This window comes from Emiliania huxleyi (assembly GCF_000372725.1).
Source record: "Emiliania huxleyi CCMP1516 chromosome Unknown EMIHUscaffold_167, whole genome shotgun sequence".
NCBI classification, from domain to species: Eukaryota; Haptophyta; order Isochrysidales; family Noelaerhabdaceae; genus Emiliania; species Emiliania huxleyi.
In genome coordinates this window covers 125,766-134,800 of record NW_005200911.1, presented here as the reverse complement: position 1 = coordinate 134,800, position 9,035 = coordinate 125,766, and the positions used below count along the sequence as shown (strand labels likewise).

At 68.1% G+C, this 9,035-nt stretch overlaps 4 protein-coding genes across 4 annotated transcripts; 2 read left to right on the top strand and 2 right to left on the bottom strand.

Moving 5' to 3' along the window:
• Positions 1–633: 633 nt before the first annotated feature.
• EMIHUDRAFT_230824 (hypothetical protein) lies at positions 634–1,392 on the bottom strand (the record flags this gene model as incomplete). The annotated part of the gene is made up of 1 exon (XM_005784855.1): positions 634–1,392. The coding sequence occupies one exon, from the start codon at positions 1,390–1,392 to the stop codon at positions 634–636; it is 759 nt and encodes a 252-aa protein (XP_005784912.1).
• Positions 1,393–3,754: 2,362 nt separating this feature from the next.
• Positions 3,755–4,790, top strand: EMIHUDRAFT_441913 (hypothetical protein). The gene has a single exon (XM_005784854.1). It carries the CDS (start codon positions 4,059–4,061, stop codon positions 4,518–4,520), a length of 462 nt encoding a protein of 153 aa, XP_005784911.1. The 5' UTR covers positions 3,755–4,058; the 3' UTR covers positions 4,521–4,790.
• Positions 4,791–4,854: 64 nt separating this feature from the next.
• EMIHUDRAFT_456070 (hypothetical protein) lies at positions 4,855–8,064 on the top strand (the record flags this gene model as incomplete). The annotated part of the gene is made up of 10 exons (XM_005784853.1): positions 4,855–4,915; positions 5,065–5,522; positions 5,806–5,847; positions 6,464–6,537; positions 6,646–6,679; positions 6,828–6,860; positions 6,930–7,076; positions 7,161–7,304; positions 7,378–7,494; positions 7,752–8,064. 10 exons carry the CDS (start codon positions 4,855–4,857, stop codon positions 7,998–8,000), a joined length of 1,359 nt encoding a protein of 452 aa, XP_005784910.1. The 3' UTR covers positions 8,001–8,064.
• Positions 8,065–8,251: 187 nt separating this feature from the next.
• EMIHUDRAFT_230822 (hypothetical protein) lies at positions 8,252–8,857 on the bottom strand (the record flags this gene model as incomplete). The annotated part of the gene is made up of 2 exons (XM_005784852.1): positions 8,252–8,353; positions 8,447–8,857. 2 exons carry the CDS (start codon positions 8,855–8,857, stop codon positions 8,252–8,254), a joined length of 513 nt encoding a protein of 170 aa, XP_005784909.1.
• Between the last annotated feature and the right edge of the window lie 178 nt (positions 8,858–9,035).

Below are 9,035 nucleotides of genomic sequence, written 5' to 3'. Positions count from 1 at the left end.
ATTTTGCGTCTGCTTGGCGCTTCGTCTGACTGGGCCTTGCGCGCTTCTTGTAGTATGCTAGCTCGATCGTGCATTCTAACGCGCAGGCCATTGGGATCGCTGCGTGTCGCGCGTGCCGAAAGAGCTGCAGCCGCGAGGGCGTCGGAGGAGCGCAGCTGGGCAGTTCGGCGCTGCTGCTGCCTGCGGAGCTGCTGCACAGGCGTCGGACGCGGCCGCCGCTCGAAGGCAGCAGCCGTCGGCCGCCGAGGCCGCTGGCGTTTGGTGGCAGCCACCGCAACATGCGTCGCCTCCCCTCCCCCATAGCGGCTCCTGCAGTGCTTGGTCTGGTTCTCCAGCCGACGGCCCGCATACGAGTATGTGTGACCGGATGAGAACGGCGGCAAAAAAGAAAAAACCCCACGACTTCTAATCCGGGCAAAACCCTGCAAAGGGAGAGAGCATCCGGCGGAGGTGATCCTCGAGAGGAGAGTCACCTCGCCGGCTGCCGTACGAGATCTGGCATCGGCACAGGGAGAGCAGCTTCTTCCCTGCATAAAGGACCCGCGTGCGGCTGGTGCACACGCACGGTATTGGTCGGCTACGGCGCATTGCGGCGTTCGGCGATGTAGTCTCTCTCTCGACTCTCGTCGGTCGTCACGGCGCCCAGTACCTAACCGACTCAATTTGCATGCTGGCATTCCTCGAGGCGCCCCGCGCCGGATCTGTCACGTTCCCGCCCCAGCTCGGCCACCAGGACTCAAACGAGCCCAGAAAGTCCGACTCGGCAGTGTGTTTGTCGCCGTTGCGCCACGGTTTGTCCTTGCACAGGTGGTCGGGGAAAAACAGCCAGTCATTGTATCCGGTGCACCCCACCGCCACGTTCAGCTGGAGGTAAAAGGCGCGGTCGAACGGCGCGGCCTTGGGCAACGCGCTGCCGTTCCAGGGGTCTTTCGTGGCGCCGCCGCCGTCCCACTCGGGCAGCGACGGGAGCCAGCTGTCGCAGCGGCCGCCCTCGCCCCGCTTGAAGCAAGTCATTTCCCACTTGCTCCCGCGGTCAAAGAACGACTCTTTCGTGAAATTCACCGCCAGCACGATGTTGCTCCGGTCGTCGATGTAAGTGTACAAACCTTCGGGGCCCCACTCCAGGCCGTACACGTGGAACGCGTCGGAGAGAGGCCCGCCCGAGGGCGCCGCCGCCTCCGAGTGCGTGTGCAGGAACGCCGATTTCCCCCCCTGGGGCGCGAAATGCAGGGTGGAGCCGAAATGCCAGTTGTCCTGGCCCGGCCCGCAGGCGTCGCGGCCATTCCCTCTGCTCTCCACAATGTCGATCTCCCCGCTCGTCGGCCAGCCGCCGTACGCGTCGTCGCTCGGGAGCAGCCAGATGGCCGGCCACAGCCAGTCGCCGCGGGGCATCCGGGCGCGGATTTCGAGGCGGCCGAACCGGAACGCTTGTTTGGTCTTGACCAGGCCCGACGTGACGGGCGGCAGGACGCTGTAGCGTGTGCGGTGGGTGAGGTTGAGGAACGCGCCGTCGTCCACGACGGGGAGGCCAGCCGTGCGACTGCACTTGGCCAGGTCCCACGGGACGGCGCACGCGCCGGCGCCGAGGGTGAACGCGGGGCGATCGGCGGGGACGGGGCAGCGATCCGCGGCGGCGGCGCGCGGGTCGGTGCGTCCGCACCCGAGCACGCGGGCCCAGCCAAGGGGCCGCCCGTCGCCGCCGTCCACCAAATGGTTGGCGGTGAGGTCCAGGGATCGGCAGACGGCAGCGGCGTTTCAGAACGAGGCCGAGGAGAGCGATTAGTCAGAGGATGAAACAGCAGGAGAGAGAACGAGGACGAGAGTGGGAAGAACGAGAGGTGGCATGAAGGTCGCTGCGGGAATTGGTGAGAAACTGCCAAGAGAGATAGGAAGTGGTAGACGCCCGAGGGTGGGCGACGGCTAGCACCACACTTCTCCCCGTGAAATCCCTGTGTGGCGGCGGCGTGCCGTCCTCCCATCCCTCCCTTGGCTCCCATCCCTCCCTTGGGTTGTCTTGGAGCACTTGGAGTGCAGTCGGCAACCTCTTGCTTGTCTGTTTTTTTCTTTCTTTCTCAGTTCACGCCAGAATCGTGAACTGTGACCGTGAACCAACTAGCCCGACGGCGGGGCCAAATAATTCTTCTTTGCCGAAGAACTTCTTTTCCGGGAGGCTTGTATTTTAAGGGGCAAAGTCGGCTTTCCCAAAAAGGCCTGTTTGCTCGTTTTTCATGCACACTCGGACACAGCCGAGCCTCAGGCGTCCAAATCGGGGGCTGTGGGGTAGACACGGCACCGGAGGCTTGGCCCGGGGGCGAAGTGAGGGGCGGCGAGGGCTATCGCGAGCACCAAGGCGACTTGCGGGAATCACTGCTGCACACCACTGGCGCCCAGTCCGACGGCCTGACGGCGACTCATGGACTTTTCACGGGGGGGGAGGCTGCCCACGTGTTGCGTATGACCTATGCGCGTGTAGCGGTTGCCGTATCGCCAGTGTTGAAGTGATTGTTGAAGTTATCTTTCGCTGGGGGCAGCCCGGCAAGGCTACTGCGAGGCCGCAGCAGCAACACACAAATACGGCCGCCGGGGACCGATCGGCCTAGACGGCTAGCGCAGAAGTTTCTTGCAAACCTCGTCTCGCGAGGCGCTTAGAGACTTCCCTGCCTTCGGGCCCCGTCGCCTTCGGGCACCACGCACTCTCACACGCCAATACACGCGCGGCCGGCGCCCCTCATGCCCTTCCCCACGCACACCGCGTGAAAACTGCGCGTACGTCCCCGCGCGCACGCAAACACACGCCCAGCGCCCAGAAGCCTGTGTCATGTGCGTCTGCCCTGTGCTGGCACCCCATGGCTGCGCCAGCCGCCCGCACCAGCCACGCGCCTCTCGCACCATCAGAGCTAGCCGCACGACCACTCACGCCGCGACGCGCGCGCCGCAGTGAACCTCACTGACAGTCCACGCCCTTTGCCAGGCGCCTGCACACTGTTTCAGGCACCATGCCCTACCAGAGCGCGCCGCGCCCGGCACGACGCAGCTCCAACGCGCGAGGCGCGCGCGGCGGCACGCCGCGCGCGGCGGCCGCCGCGCACGCGTCTCGCCATCCAACCACATCTGCACAGCCTGCCAGCAGGCAATACAGCAGACCTGCTGGACACTCAACACACACGCACGCTCGCGCCGCCCACTCACTGCACGACTGACTGCACCCCGCGACAGCTCCGTTCCACCAGGCGAGGCGCGCTGGCTCGCCGCGCGCGCTCCCAGGCGGCTCGGCCAAGAATGCTCCACCTCCCCACGCCTGTGGCTGTGCTTAGACTGGTCCGCAACGCGATTGTGGCCCTGGTATGGTGGCTTCCTCGATGGCTTGTGACCACGGCGAGCGAACATTTAGCGACCGGCTGCGCAGCCCGACGCCGACCTGGCTCACGGGACCCACAAAGCAGCTATCGCGCAGCGCCCGTCGCTACACGTAGACAGTGAACACTGGATACGTCCAACGGCGTCCAACTTGGTAAAATTCGGTCCAGCTGATTAACCCTGGTAGGTGGACAAAAATATGCGTTTTTTGGCCTCCCCTCCCACCTAACATTAGCCGGCCAAAATGTACTCTGACCGGTTAATATTAGGGAGGGGGGGGCGGTCGGGTGTCAGACCTAGCGCTAGGCGTGCGAGGCTGACGTATTTTGGACAAACCACCCAAGACTGCTTTCAGACGCTTACGCCAATTTCTGCGCAAATCGTGACCCCCAGAACTCGTGATACCCGAGGAGTCTGGAGCTTCAGCTGGCGAATCATGCCGCTCTCGGCACAGAAGCAGCGCGAGCGCCGCGCCGCGCAGCGCGCTGCCGAGGCTCAGGACGCGGCTCGCGGGCAGCGCAACCGCCCGGCGCCGAGCCGGTGCTAGGCCGCCTCCGCTGCGCCTGCTTCCTTGCGCGCCGCTGGACGTCGGCCGAGAAGACCGCTTCCCTCTGGGGACCCGACTCCGCGAAGATCGCGCGCGCGTCGTGAGTGGCGGCGCGCGCGCGATCTCCGTTCCCGGGCACGCCGGTCGCAGTGGCATGGGCTCCCAGGCTCAAAAGCAATCCCGTCAACAGCGAGCGAGCGCCGCCGCTGCTCCTCCTCCCGCCGCCGCTCACCAAGACTCGGTGCCGCCGTTCTCGCCGCCGCCGCCGCCGCCGCCGCCGCCGCCGCCGCCGCCGCCGCCGCCTCGCGCCTCGCCTCCGTCACCGCCGCCCTCCATCTCGCAGCGGCGCGTCCCTCTGATATGGCGCGGGCGCCTCGCTCACCGGCGCCTCGCCGCCGCCCCCCCCCCTTCTCGCGCCGCTCCGCTCGTGGCCGCCGCCTCCCCTGTCAATCCCGCCGCCTCCCCTGTCATCCCGCCGCCCGCACCACCGCCTCGCGCCTCGCCGCCGCCGCCACCGACCGCCCTCCCCTGCGCCGCTGAGCGCGGTGCAGGGGGCGAGCCCCCGCTGCGCAGCCTCACCGCAGTGCACTGCGCTCTCCGCGCCCCTGACGATTAGTGAGGAGGTGGTGTTGCACAGCATGGAGCTCGGCGAGCGTTTAGCGAGCCCCTCAGCTAGAGTGAAATGCTCCCGCGCGAGTATGTTTGCCGCAGGAGCCTGTTTGCCAGGCTGGCCAGATCGGACGCGTGGAGGGAGTCTGGGATGGGGAGAGAGGGAGGGGTAGAGGATTGGTTGGTGAACAGTCTGTCTGTGTCTAGGTTAGAGAGCAAAAGGGATAGAGGGAAGAAGGGAGGGAGGGGCGTTTCGTTCTAAATTGATGAGAGGACTAGCACTTCACCGCCCGCACACTCTGCCGCCCATCCCTCCAAACGGGCTTCTTGGGTGGAAAGATATGCCACCGGCGGCTTGTCCGGTTACTCAAAACGGTCTGGTCCACCTACTCGAGTACCACGGTTAAGAATTCTTCGCCCATGTCCGACAACGAGCCGCCGCCCATCCCGCTCACGCTGCTCACCGGATTCCTCGGCGCGCGGCTCACTTCCACCATCCCACCCCGGCCGCGCCGCCGCGCCTCCTCACCGCGCCTCGACCGCCGCCGCAGGGAGCGGCAAGACCACACTGCTCAACGAGCTGCTCAAGAGCGCTGCGGCGGGCAGCCTGCGCGTGGGTGTGCTGGTCAACGAGTTTGGGTCGATCGATATCGACTCGTCGCTCGTTGACACCTCCTCCAGCGTCGCGAGCGGCACCGTCCAGCTCGCAAACGGCTGCGTCTGCTGCACGATCAACGGCTCGCTCCTCGACGCGCTCTCCCAACTCCTTGCCGACCGCGGGCGGTCGCTCGACGCGCTTGTGCTCGAGACGTCGGGCGTGGCCGACCCCGAGCCTATCCTCGAGACGCTGCGCCAGCCAGAGCTAGCAGCCTCCGTCCGCCTCGACGCGGTCGTCACGGTCGCCGACGCGGGGCGAGTCGCCGCCTCGGCCTCCGCCTCCGCCTCTGCCTTCTCCTCCTCTTCGGGCGGAGGCGGCGTCGGTTGCGCGCCCGGCGCAGCGTCGGTGGAGGTGCCCCTCGAAGAGTCCGCGTGGGGCGAGGGGCGATCGACGCCCGATACGACCGCCTCGCCCGGCCGAGGCGGCGGGAGCAGCCGGCGGGAGCCGGCCGGACCGAAAGGTCCGCGGGTCAGCCGCGATTCGCAGAGATGTAGGCGGACGGCGGACGCTGTGGACAGCGACCACGTGGGGCCCCGTCGCCACGGGCCAACGCACCAGCGGCCGCAGCAGCGGCGCCGACGCGGGCGGCGGCAGCGGCGGCCCTCTGCTGCTTCCGGCGGCGGTGGCTGCGCAGCTGCGGCTGGCGGACGTCGTGGTGCTCAACAAGGCGGACCTGGTGAGCGAGGCGCAGATCCGCGGCGCGGAGGCCGGCCTCGCGGCGCTCTACGCGGGGGCGGGGCCTCGCATCTTCCGAGCGACCCACGGGAAGGAGCGCCGCACACCCGACACACTCCCCTCGCCCGCTCCCCTCGCCCGCTCCCCTCGCCCACTCCCCTCGCCCACTCCCCTGGCCAGTACCCCTCGTCCGCACCTCGCCCGCACCTTGCCCGCACCTCGCCCGCACCTCGGCTGGCGCCTGCGCTAGGTGCCGCCGGAGCTGCTCGTCGCTCTTGCGGGCGGAAGTCTGCTCGAGGGCAGCCTCGACGCCGACCTGGGCGGCGGCGGCGGCGGCGGCGGCGGCGGCGGCGGCGGCGCGGCCGCGAGTGCGCGAGAGTGTGTGGACGAGGGGCCAGTGAGGTTTCGTGTCGAGGTGACGCGAGGCGGTCCCGAGGGGGTAGGCGCGTGGCGCGGCGCAAGGCCTGGCGGCGCTGCGCTGCTGCACCTCCAGCGCGACGCCCTCCGCAGCCTCGCTTTCTCCTCGTCCGCCCCGCTCTCGCTGCCGGCCAAGACCTGGACTGGACGTCGGGCAGCGGGCGGGCGGCGTCTCTTCACGGCTCGGCGCTTGAGCATAGGCGTTCGAGGCGCTGCGCACGAGCGCCGCGTGGGCGCCTGTGCTGCGGGCGAAGGGCTTCCTCCGCTTTGCAGAGTGCGGCAGCTACTGGCGCGCCAGATAGCGGAGAAGGGGATCTGGCCGAGATCTGGCGGCAAAGGAGAGGCGTGGCGCCACCTGTTCAGCGTGACACGATTGCGGCAGGCTCACGCTGCAGATGTGCGGTCCGCGCCTCGAGGTCACCGCGACGCGCCACCGGCCCGGCAGCGGCAGCGGCGGCGGCGGCGAGGCGGAGCGGAGCAGCGAGGCGCGGAGCAGCGAGCTGGTGCTGATTGGCGGGCGGAGGCTAGACGAGGCTCCTGTCGAGAGTTGGAGGTCTGCGGCAGGCGCCGCTCACGGCGGAGCAGTGTGGTGCTTCGGTGTAGGCGGGCCTCCTCCTATCTCCCCATATCTCCCCATATCTCCCCATATCTCCTCGGTGTGAGCAGGTGCGCCTCCTCGAGGAGCTGCGGAGGTGCGAGGTGCAGCACGAGGCGCAGCACGAGGCGCAGCTCTCCGCCGCCGGGGCGGAGGGCGGCTGCGAGGACGGCGTGCGAAAGTACCGCGAAGGCATGAGTGACGACGCCGACGCGGAGGCGAGCTCTGCGCGCGACGGCGAAGCCGCGTCCACGAGGCGCATGCGAGGCGCGTCCGAGACGCGTCCGAGACACGGCGCGCAGGCGTGCTTTGCGTGCGACAGCGAGCGGTCCGAGCCGGCGACGGAGGGGGAGGTGGTGCCGCCGGAGGGGGAGGTGGTGCCGCCGCCGAGCGAGCCGGAGGCGGCGTCGCCGGCGGAGGAGGCCGCGGCGACGTTCGCGCGGCGGGTGGGAGCTTGCCGCGTCGTGCTGTGCGCTGCGGGGGGAGGGGCTCTTCACAGCCGCTCTCCGCTGTGCGCAGGTGCGTGCCGACCCTCGCTTCGAGGTGCTGTGGGTGCGGGGCCGGCTCGTCTGCTTCCGGCTGGTCGCGTGGTACTCTGCCGAGGCGGAGACGCTCAACGCGGAGCTGCTCTCCGAGGCGACCGCCCAGCCGAGACCCAGCCAAGACCCCGCCGAGACCCCGCCGAGACCCTGCCGAGACCCTGCCGAGACCCTGCCGAGACCCAGCCGAGACCCCTGAGAGCCAGCCTAGGTGGGTGCTGTAGTCGAGCCCAGCGCCAAGTCTTGTCGAGAGAGAGAGAGACAGAGACAGAGACAGAGACAGAGACAGAGACAGAGACAGAGACAGAGCCTGCTCAGGCGTGTCGCACCGAGCGGGACCCGATTGCGTCTCAGGTGAACGCCTCTGTCAGCGGCTCTGGCCGCAGCTGGATCGCGCCGACGCGCGAGGGCAGCGGCGACGACGGCGGAGGCGGGCGGGACTCCCTCTCGCTGCTCCACGCTAGCGGCCCCCGCACCAGCCCCGCCGTCTGCTGGGCGGATGTCAAGGCGGCGACCGAGCGTGTGATGCTGCGCCACATGGGCGAGTTCGTGTGCGGCGGGTGCGATTGCCTCGACACGCTCGCCGGGCAGGTTCTCGTGTGAAGCGGTGTCCCTGTCTCCCGCACCACACACGGAGACATTTTTATCGATTTTAGAGCCGTCCGATAAGTCGGGCCCCTTTCCCCTTCGCCCTTGCCCTATCTATACGTAGAGTGCGTAGAGGCGCCGTAAATTAAGGCTGTTTCGTAAAATATGGCTGTCCTGTGCCTGTGGGTGGATCTCTGGATGTGCGCGCATGGGGTGTAAGGATCGTGTATAAATCGGTTGTATGGCGATATCGTCTTTCACCGCGTTCAGTGCTCGCGCGAGTCCTCCTCCACCTTGCGTATCGCAGGCCACTTGCTGCCGAGGAAGGCCTCGACGTCAGCCGACCACCACTCATAGTCGCCCGGCGCCTTTGGCGGCAGAGGTGCAGCGGTGAGAGTAGTGGCGAGTGAGGGGAGCGGCGCACAATGTCTAGGCGCACAAGTCTAGCGGTGATATCGCACCTTGGCGTGCTCCTGCGCCAGCCACGCGTCAGCGATGTCGTTGGCGTCGGCGGGCGACGTCACCTTGCCACCGAGGCAGAGCACGTTCGCGTCGTTGATCGCGCGGCTGCAGCGGGCGGCCGGCACGTTTTCGCAGGTGGCGGCACGGACACCCGAGAACTTGTTGGCGATCATGCCGACGCCCATGCCCGTGCCACAGAAGAGCAAGCCGCGCACACGGTCGTCCGCCTGCACACGCTTGGCAACGGCCGCCGCCGCGTCATAGTAGGCGCTAGTCCCGCTGTCGTCGACTGTGTAGCCCTTCTGCCGAAGGTGTGCAACCAGCGAGTCTTTCAACGCCTCGCCGAATGGGTCGGCGGCGGCGAGGAGCGGCGGCTTTGAGCCCGATGGCTCGGCGAGCGCGGAGGACATGCTTCGGCACTCTGTTCACCACCGAGCAGCGAGGAGCGGTGCGGCTACTGACCCGGGCGAGTAGAAGCACACCCACGCTCTCTCGAGGCGCTAGGAGGGCGAGTAGGGGGCGAGTGGAGGCGATAGGAGGGCGAGTAGAGGTCTCTTGGAGCAGAGCCAGCCTCCCCCCCCCCCCCCC